Below are 22,355 nucleotides of genomic sequence, written 5' to 3'. Positions count from 1 at the left end.
ACTGTTCCCAAAATCACGGGCAAGGCCACTTTCCCACATGACGAGGGGACGATGATGCTGTCAGATTTCTTCCCCCGGCTGCAGAGGGGTAGTTACAAGCAGGGTGGTGCTACGCTCCAAGGTGTGGGCATATTTAGGATGCTGGGTGGCACGGTATGGGCTCCGTAACCCCGTTGCTCCTCTCTGTGCCCCGCTGGCAGGAGTGGGATGGGGTGTGCTGGAGCACCAGCAGCTGGGATCGCTTCACCCAGCTTGCCGACTCCGCTCCCCTCGGCTCCAGCATTGCACCAGCCAATTCCAGTTACTTGACAGCAGTTTTAATGCTGCTGCTTTATTTATAGCTTAAGAGAATGGACCAAAACTATTGACAAGGAGAACTTTTGTGTGCATAGCCATACTCCATACATTTCCGGATAGATGCATAGTTAATAATGCTGCATAAATCTCTAGTTACAAGAATGAGATTTTCAATTAACACAGCTAAAAGTCTGGCTCTATCTAAGGCCTTTGACTTTAAAAACGTTACTGTCATTATCCATGCTAGAAGTAAATTAAGCCATATCGCTATAATGACACGGGCAAATTTATCATCAAGGAAGCGCTACCCGCCGTGATCTGAAAGTGCACAGCAACTCAGTGCCTCAGTAATTTGAGAAGAAAAAGCATTGGCTGTGGCTTGTTATCAATTTTTTAAGCAGCTTTCGTTATTATTTCCAGGAAGGTTCTGCTTAAACACTATCAGAAGGAAGCAACTCCAGATGTTTAGATGGTAAGGTATAGATTTCCAGAATAAAACTGGAAAATCATACAACTTTGAACAAGGTATTTACCAGACATTTGTTTTGTAATATTTTTGTATAATATATATATACAATTATATATATAATATATATAATAATATTTGTAATAATTTTAAGAGAATATTCCAAAGTATTCCTGATGTTTTCATGACCTAAACATCATAGGGAATTCTATCAGCTACAACTCTAAAATGAAAGTAGTGGTTATGCAAGGAATATGAAGTAAAATTGCAAAAAAGGCAATCAAAGTTATATAAGTGCTGAAAAGGGAAAAAAAAAGAGGAATTGTCTTATTCTTCTCATCCATATTCTCAGAGGCTTCAGTGTGGCAGATAATTTCAGACCAGAAGCTAAATTCACAGTGTGTAAACAATGAAAATTCAAATGCTCGCTGCCAGCCCCACCAGCGTATCTCTTAAGCGCTGATGAATGATTTAAAAGAGCAGCTGCAAGCGATGGGAGCTGAGAGGGTCTGGCTCTGCACAAGTGAGATAATTGGCAACAGCCATCCCTGTGTACAGATTCCAGATCTCTTTATTTGCTAATCCATGAATTATTTATACATGCTGCATAAAGTTCATATGCTGGGGTGATATTATCATCCTAATAAAGAAAGACATGGGGAGTTCTGTGCGCCACTGCTGACAATTAAAATATTTTCCTCTTTACAGTATTTTCCCATCTACGCTACAGACAGATGTTTGTGCTGTTTGCTTTGGCAACCTGGTTGACACAAACATCAAACTGATTTGTGCTGCTATTCACTCTCCCCAAGGCATTTAATTTTTTAATCTAATCTTTACTTCCTCAAATGTAACTTGTCTTGTAAAATAATCAATACTGTCTTGTTCTTGGGTAACACGCAGGCTTGCACAGCCCACACCCATGGTACTGCTGGTTTCTGCCCCGTTTCATACCAGTCATACATTTCATGCTTACTTTATATAGACCAGAAATAAATCTGTCTTTTCTGAGGCAGCTTCAGTTAACTGCATCTAGAGGGCAAACAAGCAAGAGATTTGTCCTTTGTTAGACCGCACAAAGCAGGTCTGATGAGTTCCTCAGAAGGTTGCCCCAGTGCATAAGCACGGTCAGGTCCTCAGTCCATTCCGCAGGATTTTGAGAGGCACCTGCAGTGTGGGAAGTTGGGCTGGCACTAACCCATCCCACTGTCTGCCCTCTGGTCATGGAAACCCAGAAGGACAGGGGACCTCTGTGTTTCTTCAGGTAATTGTGTATTACGCAAATATTGACAAACGCCCTCTAAATATAACTGTTTTCGCTGATGGAATTCCTACTGGTGCCTCGCTCTTCTGGTAGGAGCTGCCTTCTAACTTGAAGCTCCACTGGCTGTCACTCCCATTTAAACCTTCTTGGGATTGTTCCAACAAGCTGTTTGCTACTAATCATGAGTATTCCCATTATAGTTAGAGCAGTCGTGTGTCCCCAGAGCTCTCATCCAGTAGGATAAATTAGATTATTTTACCTCCTTTTTGTAAGACAAAGTTTTTCTTCCTCGTATTCTTTAATGCAAGAGTGTTTCACATTCAGTTCCTTCTTCCTGAAAAGATATGACCAGGGCTCTACCCCTGTCTTAACTGGTCCTTACATAGTGAAACTGCTACTTGCCCAGTTCTATGGAAAATTGTTTGCCTGGTCCATCCTAAAAGAGCATTTGCCTTTTCCAAGACCACAGCACACAGGCGGTTTGCAGACATCCACTGATCAGCATTGCATGCCCAGGCACCCATCTGCTCTTCTGAGGCATCTGCAACTCGTGAGCTTCAAGCATACAAGACAAATTCTTGCCCTGAGTAACCACGTGCTTAATTTTTCCCTTTATACTATTAATTTCTCCCACTCCAGCCCTGCAAGACAGGCAGATTCTCCAGTATTTCTCTCTGCCTTCTGATGATGCTTATCAGCTTTGTGGCCTTAACAAATTCCATTAGCTGCGTCCAGCTTTGGGTTCCCAGGCTGCCAGGGAACAATCTAAGTAAGGTTATTCCCAAGACCAGCTCCTAATGAACTCTGCTGCTGATCTCCAATTAGCCTTATATTTCCCTTCATCATAATCTAGGGCCTTCTTTCATTTAGCTGGTACTTAACCTTCCTTTACAATTCTTTCACTAATCCCCATCCTCTCCTTCTTAATTAATATCATCCAATGAGGAATCACATCGAGTGGGCTGAGTGAAAGCATTTCCTTCCTTTCATGAGGCTTTGGCTAAGGTTTTCAAAAGCCGTAATGCAGTAATGCATGTGGATGGTTCCAAAGAGGAATGTGGAAAGCCTACGCCCTTCAAGAAACGTTGCAGGTACATTAGTCCATTATAGTGATAAGACCAGCTGTAAAAAGGAGGTAGGTTAAGAGAATTTGCTCGCAAAGTCACACCATGACTGTGTACCTGGAAATGTAAGTACCAGAGGTAGGACGGAACCACTCCAGCTCACGTGGGGATCCCTGACTTCCCAAAAGGCTAAGGCATTTTGTTCTAGTGTGCTGGTTGGAAGAACAAATCTGAAAAGAGAAATCCCCATACCCACCTCTCTCTCTTTTCCAATTTCTGTTCTATTTCCTGCTATTTCTAATTGAATCCCTCATTATTGTAACCTCTTTCCATTAAATTTTAATCCAGACTTTCTGCAAACTTTGAAAAAAGATGAAAGCAAAAGTTTAACATTTGTCCCTATTTTTAAAATATACTTGTTTCCTATTGGATTAGTATATGCCAGTCCTATGAGAAATACCATACGTGGAGGAACATGTCTGATATTTTCTGTATTCCCTGCCTACTGGAAAGTCTCTGGATAACTCAGGGTGCCCAGGGAGGCTGTGCACTCTCCATCCTTGGAGGCTTTTAGGAAAAAAGGAGACACAGCCCTGGTCAATCTGGTCTGATCTCTTCTCTGACACTGCCTGGAGCAGGAGGTTGCACTAGAGGCCTCCTAAGGTTCCTTCCAACCTGAATTTTCCTATGATCTTGCGATTCCGTGATTAAAAAGTATCACAAGTGGCAGTGTTATCATGACGGAGAGACTGTGTAGCTGTGTCCTGGAAGAGCTGTAAGGAAGATCGTCACGGCCCCTGCTACACCTCCCAGCTCCTCTACTAAACATACTGCTGATATATTAAAGGGAAAAGGATAGTTTCTTGTAATCACAGCAGGAAAAAAAATACTCTCTTCTCGGTGCCATTTACAACTCATTAACACTGTCAGAATAAAACCCCATTGCATATTTTCTGTTTATTCCATTAAAAGCCTAGTATAAATTGATTTAGATAATCTTAATTTATTCTTTTCCATAAGCAATATCGTCTTGCAGCAAAATAATGATATCCTAGCTAGTTAAATAATAACTGATGCTGGGTATTAACTTAAAAAAAACCCCAACAAAACAAAAGCATCGCTTCGCATTGTCTAGTTATTAAGCTGTTTTCCTCTCATGAGTTCTCAGGTTTTAATATATCCTTAAGGTACTGACTGCATTAATAAAGAACTAGACAAGTATCATGCAAACAGAAAACAAAAGCCAGCAATAAACCTTACAGCTGGTCCAGCTGGCAAACAAGGTGAAAGAAGCAGTTTTCCTTAGAGGAAGCTTTAAATCTTGCGGGATGGTAACATCTGTACTACCCGCTGCAGAATAATGAGTTCAGCCAAGGTCGCTCATATAGCTGGAAATAACGCACATGCACCCTAGCCTCAACATGCAGGAGGCCACTGCTGGATTTGTGAAGCTTCGTTATTTGAAGCATCGGAGGAAGCCTGTTGTCATGGTCATTTATCTCCTACGAGTGGAGTTCAGATAAAATTTTATATGTATGGAAGGACCGAATGACAAGAACCCTGGCTGCAAGCAGATGATAGATCACCTTCCACTGGGCAATGCCAGACAGCTTATATCTATTAGCAAGAATCAAAATGAAAACAGGATAAAGCATGTAAAAGTAAGGAACACATAGGGCTTTGCAGAATGAGGTAATTTTAAAAGGGATAGGAGTTTCACTTTAATTTCATAATCTTTTTTTTCTTTTTCCCCATGCACTGGAAATGACAAGGGTTTTCTATTCATTTTATTATTAAATATTCATGCATATTTTTTTCCACTTGTTCTGTGTCACTGAGTATTTATGGGTACTTTACACTGCATTAAAGATGTATAACAATACAGTGAAATATTTTATAACATAAATGAATGGACTGCTTAAAGGAAGACAAAATGTGACTGGAACATCCACAAAAGCCACCGTTTTAATTAATCTCAGACTACATTAATAACCACATTGTCAACAGCCGATAGAAAAGAAGTTCTCTTTCAAATTCCAAACCACTAACAGCATCCTCTCTTTTGCTGGAGAAAAAGCTCTCGTGGTACCTTCTGTTTGTGCAAAAGGGATTTTTCATATTTGTTTTGAAGTCGTACAAGCATGTGAGGGAGTGAGAGTGAGCTCTCCCCATCCTGCCTTTACCCACGGGATTTCTGACCGTTGAACCGCGCACAAAGGAGTCGAGAAGCAAGAGCCAACCTTGGCTGTTAAGTAAGAAAGGGAGTCAAGTGAATGCAAATGTGAATTATATAGTAATTATAATATAAATAGGGCCCAGAGATTAAGTCTGTGCATGCTTTCAAACAGCAGAAACTAATTTAAGCTTCATAAGCCTCAGGAAAAGTTCCAAAAAGTCACAGTTTGCCTGGAAGCACTAATTACAGCCTCCCACTACTGGGTATACAAAAACCCAAGCGTTGTTGTAATCATCCTTGTAACAGGAAACCATTCTGCTCACACCAGATAACAGTCACCCTGTGACCCAATATGTGAGCCCCCGCCCCCCCAGAATGCCTTCCAGGCACCAGCACCGCTCCTGTGCTCATTTATAGCATTTGGCTGGGTGGGAACCTGCGCCCACACTGCTGGGTCACACCTGGTTCCTGGGGGCCGCTGTCACATTGCAGGACATTCAGCTGCACGTCAGCGTTACCTCCATGGTTCTCATGCATCTTGGATTTTGTTAGCCAGATATTTGGGCTAGGATGCCTGGCTTGTGCAGTAGCACAAGGATAGCACGCTTCTGGGGGTTGCCTGTCCAGCTCTACCCAGAAAGACACCTCCACGTTCAGACCCCCATAGCACAGAGTGTCAAACGCTGGCTTTCCACCCCTTGCTGTAGACCCCAGATCAAGGCCAAGGGCACCTCAGATGGTTCAGAAAATCTGAACCCCCATAAGGCAGTAAAGCAGCAAACCCTTCTGTTGATGCATATCGTAACATTTGATGTGCTGGAAAATAATGTAACTCTGGGCTAGTGGATGAAAACCATAATTTAATTGTGAATAGTGGAGCATACAGATACCAGTCTACTCTGGGGTGCAGCAGTAACAAACTGCAGTCATTGGATAGCCCATAAAATACTCCCAAATCCTTGCTCTCTGGTTCCCTAAAAAATTTAAACTAGCGTTGCCCACTTCCATCCCCACCTTGGCAACTTGGTCCCATTGAGCTTTTCCACTCCCTTGTGCGATCAGAAAAAAAAAAATTAAATTTTCACTCCGTTCAGCTCCTGGACCCAGCTCAGAGTGAGCCTATTTGTGGCACAGGTAGGAGATCGATGAAAAAGCCCCCAAGCTGGACAGAGGATGGAGTTGCCTCTTTCAGTGCCAGCACTGACTTTGCCTTCCAGTCCTTGTAGACACACAGTGCTGTGGTCCTCCCAGATGTACTGATGAAAAATACTCTAAGGCGCTTTATAGGGGGGTCGTTGCATTTCACAGCAAGGCAAGGTGGGGCAGAGAGAGGCAGGATCAGGTGGGACAGCAGGTACAAACCACCTTCCCCCGAGCCTCCTCCTCCTGGTCACTGCCTGGGAGCCATCACTCATGGTGCCTGCAGCGAGGAGAGCATCTAAAGCTGGCTCTCAGCCTTGGCTGGGGTCTTCAGAGCTGTTGACGTGGCTACATTGAAGTGTGGTGGCAGTTGGTGCAAACCCCATTAGTAAAATCCGGGAAAAAAACCTTTCATGTTTGTTTAGACTAGGGTGTGCCTATTGCGCTTCTCTATCCGTAGGCTCTCAACTTGGTTAATAAAACTCCCTTTTGGTGCTAATAGTTATTTCAGCATCTAATTAAGTCTCTTTAGACTACCTCAATGGCATCATTTATTACGATCCTTGCCAAATGTCACCTGAACTGCCAAGCTCCGTCCCTCTTAGCAGGACCAGCTGCACTTAGGAAGCATTTACCTGAATTTCAGTAAGAAGTGCTTTGGAGACTCTCTAGGATGCTTTGCCATTACTATGATGGGTAGTTTTATGATATTATTAGTTGACACTAAACCCACATACTTCAGAAATATTGCCAGGTAGCAGGCTTTCTACGTAACGAAGCTTACATAGGGATTAAATGTAGGTATTTCCCCCTCGTGAGCTTAATATTTGTTTCAGGCCCTGGCGTGAGATACTTCACCCACCGCAGCAAGCTTTCCCCAGCCATCTGCCAGAGGTGCCCCAAGCCCCATGAAGTGGTTACCTGGAGAGGTTAACTAGGAACTTCAGCCTCTTTGTCTCTCAAAAGCAAGAAAAAGAGTTTCTAGTGTTTTATACCTGGGTGTTTATCGACAGAACACACTCCCAGTGAAACACTCTCCCTGTAATGTTTGACAAGCAAACGCTTTTTTCCCTGTTCAAATCCTTCTGAGAAGATCAGTACTTCCACATCACCCACAAGGAGCAAACTGGACAGACATACACATCTAAAGACCCTCCAAACCAAATGACCCGCAGGATGATATTCCCCCTTGGAGCTGCGCTGGGTCTCCCAGTTCCCGACACACTCACAGTGCTATAAAAACATATAATACATAATGACGTGCTTTAAGCTAGAATGGGTTATTATATTTTTCATAACTGCTTTACTGCTGCTAGAACTCAAAATCCAATCCCTCTTTCAAGAGATCGTTGCCTATCTCTAAAGGCACTGAGGGATGCTAGGGTAGCACGAGGAGCTGGTCTCGCTGGGGTCCCCTCCCGTGACATGCTGAGGGGCTTCTCTGCTGCACTGAGTTCCCCCAGCTCCTGCTGCGGCCGGTGGGAGCCAAGAGCACCTGGGAGGACCGGCCCCGCACTTATTACAGCCTGCGATGTAATTACAGACCAGGTATTGAGCTGCTATTGAGACGAACCATCGCGCGGTGCTGTGAGCTAACAGCAAACGTGTGCAGCCATGCCTTGTTAACTCTTCACTCCGGTACGATTTAATCATTTTACACGCTGGTTTTGTTACAGGAGTGCTCTCCTGCATACCAATAGCTGGGTTTCTGCTAGGAAGGTTTCCGTGCAGTGAATAGACTGAAGATTCACTGAATCTTTCAAAACCACACTGGTAATTTATCCACCTAGGAGCCTCTATGCCCCTGATTGTCCCTGCAGATCTGAGCGCTGCAGTCAGTAATGGATTTTATTTTCACAACACCTCTAGGAAGCTGGAATTACAAGACCTGCTTGAGTTCTCTAAAGGAGCTTGTGACAAAGAAAAAAAATCAAACCCATGTGTCATTTTGCTGCTAGTTAGGACTTCTCAGACCACTGTTACCAAACATGCCTTTGAACTGTCCATGACTAGATATGGGCCAACAAATTAAAACAACGATTATAAATGCAACCTGTTTATAAATGTACATATCATAGGTGTCCACATTCAACACAAGATTTAGAGAATCCAACAGCACTCTACAAACAACATGCTTATTTTGTTACAGAACAGAGAAAAAGAAAGCAATCCGCCCACTTTTTTGCAGATATATTTGCCTAAATATGAAGTTGGTTTATAGTCTATAAATAGCCAAAGGTATCCAGGGAAGAGCTGTGTACTTTCATCATTGCTTGCACTGATGCTTACCTGAGCATAATGACTACTACAAACAATCCGGTTCCGGGAATGCTGTTGACGAGACTGTGATGTGCAAGATTTCTATGTCATAAGGCAATCCCTGAGCAACGTAGTTAGGTTTTATAGACAAAACCTTGCTTTATGAACTTGTGCTGTTGAATGGTAGACGCCTCACATTGATTTATGGCTCCTGGCATCTGCTTGTTCATAGTTAGTATAAAAAATCCTTGTCTCCAGGTTTTCCATTGCTTTCCAGGGATGGTAAGTCTGGCCCAAATGGCACAGGTTAAAAGGTCTGATTAAATGAAGGAGCTAAGAAAGACGTAGAAAGAGGTTCATTATTCTCCTGCCTGAAGGCACAAGCCAACCTCTTATTGCAGGAGCTGGGCAGGCATGTCCCTGATGGGTACATTATTGCAAAAATCCTGAAGAGGGTAATTATGCACCATTGCTGATGGAGACTGACTACAGGGCTAAGACACATTTCTGGTCTGTTCTGGTAGCCAATGGTGCTTTTCCTTGGAGTGCCATCTTGCAATCTGAAGAAGGAAATGGGGGTCACGATACTTGACTTGAGATGTGGCCATGGGCAAACCACTAATTCTCACTGTACCGTTGCTCCCCAATTGGTAAAAGCATGGAAATCATCAGCTGTGGAAAGGTTGCAAAGGGCTTTACCCATCTTTCCATTACTCAAATTAAACGCTTAGTGCAGTATTTATTTCACCAACAAGAAAACTTCTATCCCTTCTTCCCTGTATCCTCTGATAAACCTCAATACAGAATTATCCTGAAATATTCAGTAATATTAAGCTCTTTCTGTTCAAAGTGACACAGCTGTACATTTTACTGCCAATAAAGCCTCTGCGATGATCCCATGGCCACCTCATATAAATGGAGAAACTGAAGCAAAATGTGTTTTGGTTCACTTATGGTGAAAGACAAATATCATGATCTTCACTGAGGCAGAAAGGATTCAGACGCCTTCATTCAGAAAGTAAGTCCTTAGCAGTAGGAGCCCCTGGTTTTTTGTCATGAATATTACAGACAAAATATTTCTCATGAGTGATATGCTAAAACTAGTACATTTTTGTGATGATGTTTGTTGATTAAAACTCATATTCCTAGGATTTTATGGGATTTTCAAGGAAAAAAGTTCCATAAACTCAGCATTATAAAAAGTACAGATGAAACGAACGGAATCCATAAGAAGATGGGCAAAATAAAATGTTATTTTGTTACAGCAAAATCAATCAAAAAATCCAAGCACTTTTTTGGTTTTAATGTAGCTTTTCTTTGGAACACATTCAAGCTGGTAATCCCATGAGAGAATAAAATACTAGGAGATTTTCCAAAATGTGTATCTCCTCAAAAGAGACAAAAGTCTTTATGCAGTAATGGCAATGGCATCTACGTATAGACACAATACTAGAAACAATGCCCAGAATTTTATGTTTATTCACATTTAAAAAAAAAATAAAAATCATGCCTTTTAAATCCTTGAGCTGAACGACGCCAATGGTAATGGTGCTGGATGCTGCCGTTTCAAAGGATGTTCCCACCCACCCAGCTGCTGGCTGGCCTTATCTCACGCTGCACAGCATGGGGCTATGCGGCATACGAGGCAGCAGTAATGACCCAGTTTTCCCACTTTTCTGACCGCCTCCAGCCTCCTTTAAAAGTTTGTTGGCTTTTTTTTTTTTTTTTTTTTTTCCACAGGAGTGCTGGCTAGTGGGTTTTAGTAAAAAGCCCTTGCCACATTATTAGAAGAAAGCAGGAGAGGTGCTGGTTAGCAATCACTAGCCGGGTTAAGAAAGACTGCACTGATCAAGGACACGAGCCCTGTTTTGAAGCCGGGTCCCAACAAGCATAAATGCTGAGCTGATGCATTCTCCTAAAGCAACCCTTGTTATGAAGTAACGATTTCACTTAATGTCTGTTGCAACTTAGACTCGCCCATGCTAAAAATTGATGTGTATATGGTCTCCTCCAGAAGTGTAACCATACATTTCAGGCTTTTATCATCTGTGTGGGCAGGAGCTTGTGCTGCAAGCACATCAGAGGGCAGAAAAATCTAGATTTGTAAAATGATTCCAAAATGCGGTTTTAGACCTCTCCATACTAGATAGGCTGAACCTTGCTAAATCGTGCTCTGGACCCTGTGGTGTTAAAATATGATTAAAAGCGAGGTCAGGACAACCTGCCACAAAACAGAGCCAGATGATTTAGTGAAACTTGGTAGTGAAAGTCTTTGCTGACTCCAACAAAAGTCTGGAAAATAAAAGAAATTTAGAACAATAAAAGGACTTTTTAATGCTTGGAATAAACCATGAAGAGGAAGAAGTAGCAAGTAAAGCTCCTAAGTGTTCCCATGTCCAGATGGTGTTTCCGTATTCCACCAAGAAGAAGGAAAGAAGATAATTAAATTCTCAAGAAACAGTTTAAGGAGCTATGAAGTTTATAGCTTCATGCTGCCTCTATAAAAAATAAACTTGCAGCACTTTTCTTTAAAACTCATAAATACACAGACAGAAAGCATTACATGTACAATGGTATGAGGAACTTGATGCAGATTATTGCTAATTTGGTCGCGTGGCTTCTTCATTAGTATCAATCGCTCTCAAAGAAAATCCTTAAACCACAACATTTTCTTACTCTGTGCTTTTGCACCACTTGTTCCCTCTTTATGGGACTGAACCAGGATTTTATCTGGCAGGACCTAAGAGCTATAAATCCTATTTTTAATGATTTCCCAGACCTACAGGCATCCTTCAGCACTATAGGGCTAGGAGCGTAGTTGCAGAGCTGTTGTCATCGTGGCTGCTGGCTCAGAGGCCATACCTGGGGAAAAGCACATGTATACCCAGATAAATCCTTTCCCTGTTGGTTCTTTAGGTATTTTATCAAGCACAGCTCAGTTACAACATATCATTTTGCTCTTCAGCTACAAAATTGCCTGCTAGGAAAGGCAGAAATGACTTCATTCCTGTTACCTGTGATTACTGATCTACAGCATCTAGGCTAAGATACTGATAAACGCAGAGCTAGAGACGACATCCAAATCAGGGGATAATACTTAACATTTTTGTTAGAAGAGTCTATTTTCCTTTCTCCAAAGCGAGAGACAGCTTTAAAGTCATTTGACCTGCAAAATTCTGACAGTAAAGACTACCAGTCAGCTACAAACACAGGTTCCAGCAGAGTTAATCTTCAAAAAGCTAGGATAAACTATAGTGATTTTATGGCATTTTGAATCAAAACGATCTTACTGTTCTTGAAAAAGAAGGAAGGACTCGAGACCTATAGAAGATGATAGCGGTCCCTGGTCTAAGGTACACTGTTGCCTCTTTTCAGAGTGAAAGCGGTTTTTCCCCAAATTGGTCAATGAATGAAAGGATAATACCCAACGCAGTGGCAAAGGTGCCCCTCTATCACCGGCAACCATGCCGAGCCTGAGACAATAGCTTTCTCCTAGCCCTCGTTATAGTCCTCTCCCTTCTGCGTAACTACCAATTTTCTTTGTGTCATCCCTAAAAATGATTAATCCCTTCCTGATAACGCCTGATTATGGAGAATTTTAATTAGCTGGCTGGTAGGCATTCCATGAACAACACACCCTCCTATCATTTTCATCACGTATTAAGTGGCATTATTTGCAGTAAAGTATGCACGGGCCAGAGGTCTTCCTCGCCGTTCCTCTTGCCTCAAAGCTAGAAGGCATTAACCCTTTGTGGTGAACCTCACACCTCCCCAAGTGCATGTAGCTGGCCAAGATCAGCTTACGGCTGAGGTCAGTTGATGGAGACTGACCAACTAACGTAAATGACTCCGGGATCCAGAAAATCTTTGCCAGTTCTGTGTGTTCAAGCAAAAGTCTCAGTGACTCCACAGATTTTTTTATGAGTGAAGGCGCTGTAGCCAAGGCTGCTATGAGGAGTGTCAGAGTACAAGTTAGCCTGCAACAGAAATGGCTGCGTGCCCTTGCTGCCCCCCGAACAACCTCATTAGGACTCAAGTTTTAATAGTGCTGGCAGGTTACACTGGGGAGCGAGGGAAGGAGTCATTGAAGACAAGGTGCACCTATTTAAAATGGAAATACTAAAACACTACATAGCTGACTACAGTGCTAGTCACTGATAAGGCTTCATCCTTCAGAGGAGAAGGAGCTATCACCTAAAAATGGGCTTTAGTGCTTTCCTGGCTCAGTGTCATTCAGCCTTGCACTGTATGCATCTGAGCCCCGCTAAAGAAACAGGGATAAATTGCTTTCCACAGCCAAAACTTGTAATTTCTTACCCTTTTCTCTATGCAATTGAATTTTACACCCCATTCCAGATGAGAAAACCCCATCCTCAATTAAATTTATGTATAAAGTAGCAAACCCCTTCCATCCAGATCTTCTTTCTGTTTATCTTAGAGGGAATCAGTGGCAGTGCCTGTGCTGGTTTATGAGAGGAGGCAGAAGTGTAAGCCCATATTTTATGATGAAAATGACAGTAGGAGTGACCTTGCTCCAGCACATATTGCTTTTTTGACAGTGTCTAGAGGAGATAATCTAACTGCAGTCTGCAAAGCATCATGTTTCCTTAGATCCTGCTACAGTAATTCAATCATGAGCATATAAAATTAGATGAAAAAATAAGGTAACTAGCCTTCTGGGACTGAGCGATTGCAATAAATGTTGCCTCCTGACAGTAAGCATTACATTGTCCTCTTGAAAGAGAGGTTACCTTTTATTACAGCGTACCTCTTCTCTCCTTTCAGTCTGTGCCAGGTAGCACTGCTGTTAAGCATAGTCTGCAGGATGGCAAAAAAATCCTTAAAGACAATTATATGCTGCCTCTAAGGTACCAAAGCAGTGAGTAGAAAACTTCCAACTCTTGACCTTTTGGATCAAATGAGCAATGCCAGACCTTTCTTGCTTTTTTTTTTTTTCCCCTTTAAAGATGCATGTTTTCCCTTTCTTTTTGCCTTTCATTTAAGTATCACAGAATACTTTATAAGTATCAGTTGCTTAATCAAATCTTACAAACCTTGCCACCCATTTTAGCGAGGTGAAGCTGAGCCACAGCCGTGCCTGTGTCTCTAAACTCAGTAAACTCAGTGAAGCTTGTAACTGAAGATCACAAAGCAAGTCAATAAAAGGGTTTGAGTGAAACTGAGGTATGGGGGAGCTTAGTCTCTAAGTGTCAGTACAGAAATTGTTTTCAAGCCATGAATATTTGCCCATGCATTTGTCCTGTGGACAGCTGAGAAAATACAAAATTTTTTTTAATTATTACAGGCTTGATCAGAGTATAATCACATTTAGCTACCTTTGAAGATACATACGGGGCTGACATAAAGTCATATACCAGTTACTGCTACAAGCACACACTTTTGTAGGCAGTCACAGACTATGCAGCAAGACCTGAGCTCTGGGTGCTTTTATACAATGTAGATGGAGAAGAAAGCACCAACCAGCAATAGGTACTGCCTGCCACTGTCTGGTCATTACATTGGCTCCAGCCGTCATTTTTGGGGGGGAAGCAGAGGTGGGAACTCCTGGAAGAAACCCTTGGGCAGCAGATGCTGGTGGCCTGCTGCTGCTCTACCTGCTTGATCAACTGCAGGCTAAGCAGGGCTCCTTGATATATCCTCATTCAAGTGGCTTTTCCACCTATATGCTATACGTGTATATGAATAAATAGGATTTCCTGATAACCAGGAAGATACTAGAGTATGACTGCTTATAAGCAAGAAAATAATACCCTGAGAAAGTGGGGCCAGGCCAACTCTAGCTAAGCAGCCTGAGGAGCTGTGGAAGTCTCCTATTAGTGGGTCCAAGTGATTCTCCATCAAACCGCAACGGCTCTTCCCTAGTTATATGACCAAAGTTTGAGGGGATGATTACTTTTACCCAGAAGTCAGCATTTCCACCGGCCTGACACATATCGGCTGTAACAGGAACCAAAGGGAGTTGGCTCTGCTGGAAATGTACCCATAGCTGATATCTGAAGTTAGATGGGTCCTACATAAAAAGTGCTAAAAATAAATGCTGGTCCTGTAAACTGCTTGAAAACAAAGAAGTTGAAAGACCTCTCAATTTCAGTTAGGTAAATAAGGAATAACTCCACCAAATGTAATGGACTGATATTTCTATAAGAAAATTGCAAACGGAAATCCTACCAAGATCTCTGTATTTTCTCATGTATTCATATTTTGCAAAAGTATCTGAATGGAGATACTGACATTAGCTCCATCGTTCAGGCTGTGCTGTATTTGTGCTCTGCTGAGATTACAGTTTGAGAATTTAGTCCTATATAATGAAAATTCAGGCAAAGATATATTCAGCAGATGTAAACAGACCTAACTCCAATGACTTATAGTGGAGGTATTGTTTACAGCAGCTGAGAATCTGGCCCACAGTTTGTTATGCAAAATAATTATCTTGCGTGCCTGGATTAATGTACACACTAATAAAACTCACTAATCTCTTCAGGTATCACTGCAGGTTTTCTGTGAATGAGACATAATGTAATACAAACATATCACCTCATAACTGTTGATAAGACCCTTTAGAAACCTTAATCTTGTTATACACAAACACTTCTAATTATGGTAAAGCAGTTATCTTGGTGCAAAGGAAATGGACACTGCCTCTGGTAGCTATTGACAACCTTTCTTGAAATGAAAACAAGAAGAAAAATATACAGGGCTTTTCCTGTAAAGAGACAAACTTCATAAACTGAATAACATTTACTACAGAACCGAATGTTGAGTGGGAAATGACACTTCTCCACATATGCCTGCCATAGTTATAGATTCAGAGATTTACATGTAGACTGTTAATCAGTCCACTGTACTGTCAATGCCATTTCACTGTACTGCATTGCAAGCTATTTTTTTTAGAATTGACATAAATGCCCCCAAAATACAGTCTATCTTTCCTCCTTGGGGCAGAACACGTTATTTCAAATGTCCATGTCCAGTTGTTTTGCTTGGTATCATGTTAACCATTCTACTTCTCCACTTTACCTCGACTATCCTGGTTATTTCCCATTTTTCCATCTCAAATGCTTCTTGTTTATCCTTGGTGTTCACCAAAAACTGTTACTGGCATCAATGAATATTTGCTGGTCAGAGAAGGGGCAGTCCATGCATCGCCAAACTGACCACTGATGTTCAGCAGAGAGACTACTTAGAGCTGCTCTACAACAGCATATACAACAGCTACCTTTTTTTTATGTATGTTACACACATTTGTTTTCTCCTGAGCTATTGAAACTGAGGCATTTCTTGTTGGCTTGCTGCTTTGCAACAGTTGCTTTGGAGGGTGCGCAGCCATTTGAGCAGCTTCAACCACAGCAGCGGACGACCAAGAAGAATAACACTTACCGTGGGGGCTGCAATCCAGTTCTGCATGCACGCGTTGTCTGTGTGATTTGGGATAATTAATCAGAATTAGATTACAGAGGACTACATGAGATGGAGTTCTGTATTTATTCTTAAGCGAGCTGGAGAAAGCTGACAACTCTTCTCCTGAAATGCCCTCCATCCTTAGCCCTTTGGATACTGTAAGGCATTTTCAACACTAGAAATCTCTGTCAGACCTATAGATTGCTCCAAGCTAAGGGAAATTTAGGATGGATGAGCAGTGAAACGCTAGATATCTTGTACTCACATGGTCCATTAGGCAGCTTTCTGCCTTTTCTTGGCAAACTGTCTTTTCCTTGTAACTTATTTACTTTGAATCCTCCTGCCCACAGTACTGGTATGAGTGGATGCATTGGGAACTCAGTCCCAGTCACCCACAGTTAATCCCACCTCACTGCATTATCTTTGACGTTTTGTCTCCCCTAGGTTTTGCTGTTACTTTAACTTACGGATGGAGTGGTCAAAGGAATGTATCTCTATCTTCAATAGTCAGACATACACAGAAAAAGGTTGCACACATCTGCTTTCTAGTTAAAAATAAAAATACACCAAAGAAAAAAACCAACAATGTTAAGAGTAAAGCTTTAAAAGCAAAGTGATCCAGATATTTATGGCCAGTCTTCCAAAGCTGCCCACAGGTACACAGGATATCTAAAGATATCAGTGATATAAAGATATCTACCCCCTATCCTTAGGCACAACAACTGCAATGACAAACCCCAACGTACCTTCACATGTCAGTAGGAAGTATTCCAGATTGTGACTGAAGGAGGCACGGAAAAAAGTACAGTTGTCAATCAGATCACAAGACAGACACCGCCTGTTGAAGTTTCCATTTGTGCTTGCGCTGAAAAAGTTAATACAAGTCCATGAAGGTCACTGAGCAAATGTTATCTGCAAGCAACATTACTTGAACTTTACTGTACTGTAGGATAAGAACATAAATATAATGTGTCCAACATTAGCAAGAGACAAAGCATTTCCATTTGGTTGAGTTTAAATAGCAGTAATGGCTTTTTTTTTTTTTTTTTTGCCTGAATGCAGAATGTATAAAAGGATACTGATGTCTTTTTTTGCAAGGTCAGGTGGTTATGAAGGAAGCTAGAGTTTTTAAAAGAAAATAAAGAAAATGATAGCTGCAATTCCACAAGAGGAAGCAATAAATTGGTGAATGAAGGCATGAAACAACGGAGCAGTATTTCTATGCCTACTTACATTATAACAGACAATAAAGAGCTAGAATTGCTTTCTTTAAGTTTCTTACTGCTTGCCTCACTGGTCTGATTTGCTAGCAGCCAAAGCCCTTTTTGGGGGTTTAAGTTGTGGCTCTTACAACATCCAAGTAGAAAAGAAAGACCATGTTTAGGACCCTGTTTTTAAAGAAGATAACATGGCCTGTCCACGTGCTCAGAAGCGTTTTGTAAGAGTCTACTGTAAGTTGAAGAATGAACTACAGATTATTAGCAAATAATAAACAAAATTTTGCACTGTTATAGCATTTTGAAACTTCAAAATGCTTCAAGAATATTAACTAATATATATTTCCAATATTACTGTAAAGGGGATGAGTCTTTCTGCTGCTATTTCAAGGTAGAAAGAGATGAGGCTGAACAATCTGTTTAGAGCCACAGAGTCTGACCTGAGTAGGTCTTGAGCTGTGTTTAGGCTCAGGTCATGTCTCTGGCTTAAATCCTGTTTACAAGCTACTAAATCAGACATAAAAAGCTAAAAAAAAGCCCAAACAAACCCCAGACCTTCATCTGATATCAGCTGTCAGAGCTCCAGTGGAGCTCTGCCCATGGACATGTGCCGAGGACGCTGCTGAGCTGACACCCTTGGGCTGGGAGGAGAGGTGGTCCAGCTACCCAGTGCAGGAAATCAAATACCTGAAGTGAGGCCACGATCACCGTGTAATCAAAGTAAGGGCAATGGCATTGAGATTTTGGGCATCTCTTCCCCTGTTGCCTGTGTGGGGAGGTGAGGTTAATGAGGCACTGGTGTGAGCTGCAGGCCAAGAGGAGCGAGGGGTGGGAAGCACTTTGACTCACGCCAGCGGCTCTTGAGCAGCTGTGCCTGGATGCAGCTTTGAAAATGAGATTTTCTTCCCATTTCAACAGCAATGAATGGTCAACATAATTTTGATATTTTTTTTTTCTTCAAGAAAACAAAACACTGAGCTGAGCTACTCTCAAAAAACTGTGGAGTGCAGTGAACAGGCACAGAAGTCTCAAAAGGAAAAAAATAATTCAATTACAGGTAATTTAGTTCACTCTAGTTTCCTTCCCACTGAGGAAAAATGGTATGACAACATGTTAAAGAACGAAAACATGCTGACTGTCCCTTATCAACTGATGATATCACTAGCTCTGCATTTTGTTACAGGTGCTGAGATGACAGCAGGGTGATTGAGAAGAAAAACAGGACAAATGGAATACTGATTCCAACATGATTATTTGAAAGTTTGGGTCTCCTCCCCTTCATAATCTGCTCCCACAATACTTTGCAGTAGCGACACTACCGATAGCTTTCTATAAACCAGCCTTTTACTCATCATACAGCTACAGGTGGTAGTAAAGTCATCTGGAATTGAAGAAAAACATTTGCACACACAACATCTTTATTTCTTTTCAATTCATGAAAAGGTGTGGTGCTATCAAATTTCCATGAAAACTGCTGTCTAGAAGTATAAAACCAGTTTATACCATTAGTTTACATAATTCTGAATTCTTTCAAGTGTTAAGCAGTTCTGTTGGAAAGTTTTGTGACAGTTTATCAGTCTTGAGACCAATTTAAAATTTGTAATAAAATGAGAAAATTGCGAAATATAAAACATTTCCAAATGTCAAGCATTTTGTTCACTACTGTTATGCTGCTCTGCCTGTTCCAGTGATACATCGCATGATCTTGCAATGCCATTAAAGACAAACACAGAAGAAACTGTTTCTATTGCAATCACTTAGGTAATGCTTCATGTAAAATTAAAAAAATAGGAAATTTTGTATGTGAATTTAGTAAAGCACATACCTGTATAAATGTCGCCTCCTTGGCAAATCTTCTGTGCTGTGGAAATAACTGGAAAAAAAAAAATCAAAAGGCAGTTCTATCATGAGAAGAGCATTTACAAGTATCTCATACAAAAACATTCACATCACCATTTTCCTGATCTTGCAAAGGCAAGGCAAGTTGAAACTGAATTAGAAGACATACTGAGGGACACATCACTGCAGATGCTCAAGCAAGTACATCGTAGGCTGCACTGCAGTTAAAACAAGCATGGAAATGTTTGGGTCCTAGCCTGGTCTAGTGAGCAGATCAAAAAGGATCAAGTGACTAAGTGAAAGACCTTCAAATTCTTGCTTCAAGGTTTACGGCTCAGAATTTCCTTTAAACACCTTTCTTTTTTCTCTAGAACCAGTTTTTACTTCTCTGACCGCTTTTTATTCTTTGCCCAGACAGATAGCTAACCGGGGTCTGATGCAAAAGCCCCTGAAACGTCCTCTTTGAACTGGGGGGTTGGACTTTCAGGGAAGACAGAGTATGAAGTTGAAGAACACTTCAGTGCCCTTGTTCTGTGCTGAGGCTGAACTCTTTCTGGCTGAACGATGAAAGCCCTGTTTTGTGGTGACAGCTTCTGAGGGCCCCAGAGAGCTTTCTTGACCTTGAATCAGCCAATGCTGCTGGAGGTGGCTAACCTCAGTCCAACATGCAGGGTCCAGATTGGTCCCCCAGAAGCATTTCATGTGAATAATGGCAGACTACAGGAGCAAATGTAGCGTTTGTGGGTGAATAACGTGTCAGGCAGGATATTCAGCCCAGCCCATCTGCTTCCAATGAGCTGCACTTGCCTTGATGTATATTTTGATTGCACAAATTGTACATGGTGTTTTCTGCTTGACTGCAGAGTTAAAACGCAAATAAGACTTTGGTGCTAGTTTGCTACTTAGCTCTGCCAAGTGGTAAAAACCTTTATATCGTAATGAACTTATTGGTAATTGAGGGCGTTCAAAACCTTGAAGGAGCATCGTGCTCTTAATGATCCTTCAAAGTTGATCATATTCCAGAGGCTTTTTACTCAGCTGTTCAGGGGCCTTAAGAAAATGAGAGGTGAGAGCCTTGTATCCAGCTGAAACTTTGCCTTGGAAGGAATCTATATGGTATTTCATTCCAGAAAACCCTCCAAACATTTTATTATGTAATTTCTTGAAATGTATTTTAAAAAGTAAACGTTTACAGGAGTTATTTTACAAGCATAAAAGGCAAGTGTGAAGAAGGGTGGGGGGTTTTTTGGGTATTTTTTCTAATGCACTGGTATTTTTTCAGGTCAGTGAAGGATTCTTTCTAAAACTGACTATCTAGATGGTCAGTGAAAACAGACTTCAGAGGTTAATATGCAGCAGGAGCAATCACTCCTCTACACAAATGTATTTAATAGCCACAGAAAGAAAGGTTTGAACTATACAGAGAAAAACAAAACAAGACAAGATATATGGAATGGTGTGAGAGGTGAAGCCAAAATGGAGACAGCTTCTCCTGCTCCCTTATCCCCATCTCCTTATGCTCATACATTTCAGATGCATACACCACACCACTGTCACTAACCCTATAGTCCAGAGCTAAACAAGGGAAGACTGGTTTGCTAGACCAAAGTTTACTTACATTTTATGCCTCTTTTCATCGTATGCCAATATCTTTGTCACATCCCAGTCGCCAGATGTAATAGACTGTAAGTTATCACTGCTGCTGTTGGGCTGCCAGAAAGAAAAGAGAATTAGATTTCTTCATTCTTAAAAGAAGATACCTGAGCAAAGCTTCTCAATTTCCACCCCCCCCCTTTCTATTTCTGTGAATCTGCAGGCACAGAAATAATACAGAGTCAGGATCATCTTAACCATAACTCCACTGAAGATAATGGGATGAACGCAGCACAGAACAGCTTCAAACCCCTTCCTCTAATCCAGCATGCCCACGAGCTTCTGATTAATCCTTTATAGCAGTATGGGGATTTACTTATTTATGTATAACTAAGAAGGCATTAAAAAACCAAAACAAAGCAGTGATATTGTTTGGAAACAGAGAGTTGGTTGACCTTTTCCTTTTAAGGATCTCATTTGGAAATTCATGTTATCTTATGCCCAATAAACCATCATTGAAGGTTTTCTTTTATGCACAGGACCCACATTCTACATTTGCCCCTTGCAGTCTTGCTGGTACGAGCACAGATATTAGTTCTTATTGCTTTCTGCTGCAGGTGAGACCCAAAGCAGTGGCAGCGAGTGGGTCACCTGTGATGATGACATGGCGATGTGGTAGAACTTCCCACGTCCTCCCTGGGGAATGGCTCGGACAAAGAAAAACTTCCGACCGTCCTTGGAAAAAATCGGCTCTTCATTCTGTAAGCAACAGATTTAAGGGTTGTGTTACTGTTAATTTATTGTATTTAAAATTTCTCAGCACTGCAAACCCTTGTGAAATTAATTCATGTTGAAATAAAGAGTGCTCTTTAGCAGCAACCTGAGGGAAACAAAAAAACCCCACTGAAAACCGGAGAAAGCGTTGAAAATTATTGTTGCTGTGCTCTCAGGAAAGCAGATACCTTTCAGCTGTGGGAAGACAGGGAGACAGGCAGTAAGGAGAGTCCCTTGGCTATAAAGTAAATTCCCATTTGCAAAGCAAAAAGTGCACGTATACAGCTGACTGCTTGGGGCGGTTGGAATACAGCCTTTAGAAATGGTTTGAACCTTGTTGGCACAAGTATGACAAATGCTGTTTACTCTGCTGGAAGAACTGATCTATTCCTGTCCTCGAGGAAACACAACTAACAGCATCTAACTGCTGCCTTTTCCTACTCTCTTGCAAATGCTTATTTCACTGAATTATTTATGGAGGGGAGGATATCTTGCAAAACTGTCTTTGACACAGAGCTCCCAGGTGAGTGTGATGATTGACTTTTATTGGGTGACTAGAACTTTTAACCAGAGATAGAAGAGACTCAGCAGAAAGAAATGAAACACCACATATGGCAAGCAAGTGTTTCCTGGAAGGGTCTTTGTTTTCTTCTTGTACAGGAGCCCCGAGGCACATGGGAAGTCTCCACCACAGGAGATGGTTGAACAGCAGATTACAAGGGAAAGCAGAAGGATGGCCCATATGGTGCGACACAGTAGCTCTGTACCAAGGGAACTGGCTAGATGAAGCTCCTCTACTCTGCATCTTGAATAGTTGGGACTAAAACAGGAGCTGAACCTCTGCTGA

The 22,355-nt window shown here is 41.6% G+C and overlaps 1 protein-coding gene across 1 annotated transcript in view; it reads right to left on the bottom strand.

Moving 5' to 3' along the window:
- The window catches only part of DPP6 (dipeptidyl peptidase like 6), a 264,379-nt gene that overhangs the window by 19,877 nt on the left and 222,147 nt on the right, over window positions 1-22,355 (bottom strand). Inside the window, exons 13-16 of the mRNA XM_009644081.2 lie at window positions 21,386-21,493; window positions 20,760-20,851; window positions 19,128-19,175; window positions 16,832-16,950 (exon numbers count right to left, since the gene is read on the bottom strand). Coding sequence (XP_009642376.1) covers window positions 16,832-16,950; window positions 19,128-19,175; window positions 20,760-20,851; window positions 21,386-21,493 — 367 coding nt within the window. The remainder of the gene's footprint in view (window positions 1-16,831; window positions 16,951-19,127; window positions 19,176-20,759; window positions 20,852-21,385; window positions 21,494-22,355) is intronic.

The sequence above is a fragment of the Egretta garzetta genome, unplaced genomic scaffold (assembly GCF_000687185.1).
Source record: "Egretta garzetta isolate BGI_Z169 unplaced genomic scaffold, ASM68718v1 scaffold117, whole genome shotgun sequence".
Taxonomy (NCBI): domain Eukaryota; kingdom Metazoa; phylum Chordata; class Aves; order Pelecaniformes; family Ardeidae; genus Egretta; species Egretta garzetta.
This window is presented reverse-complemented; position numbering and strand designations above follow the sequence as displayed.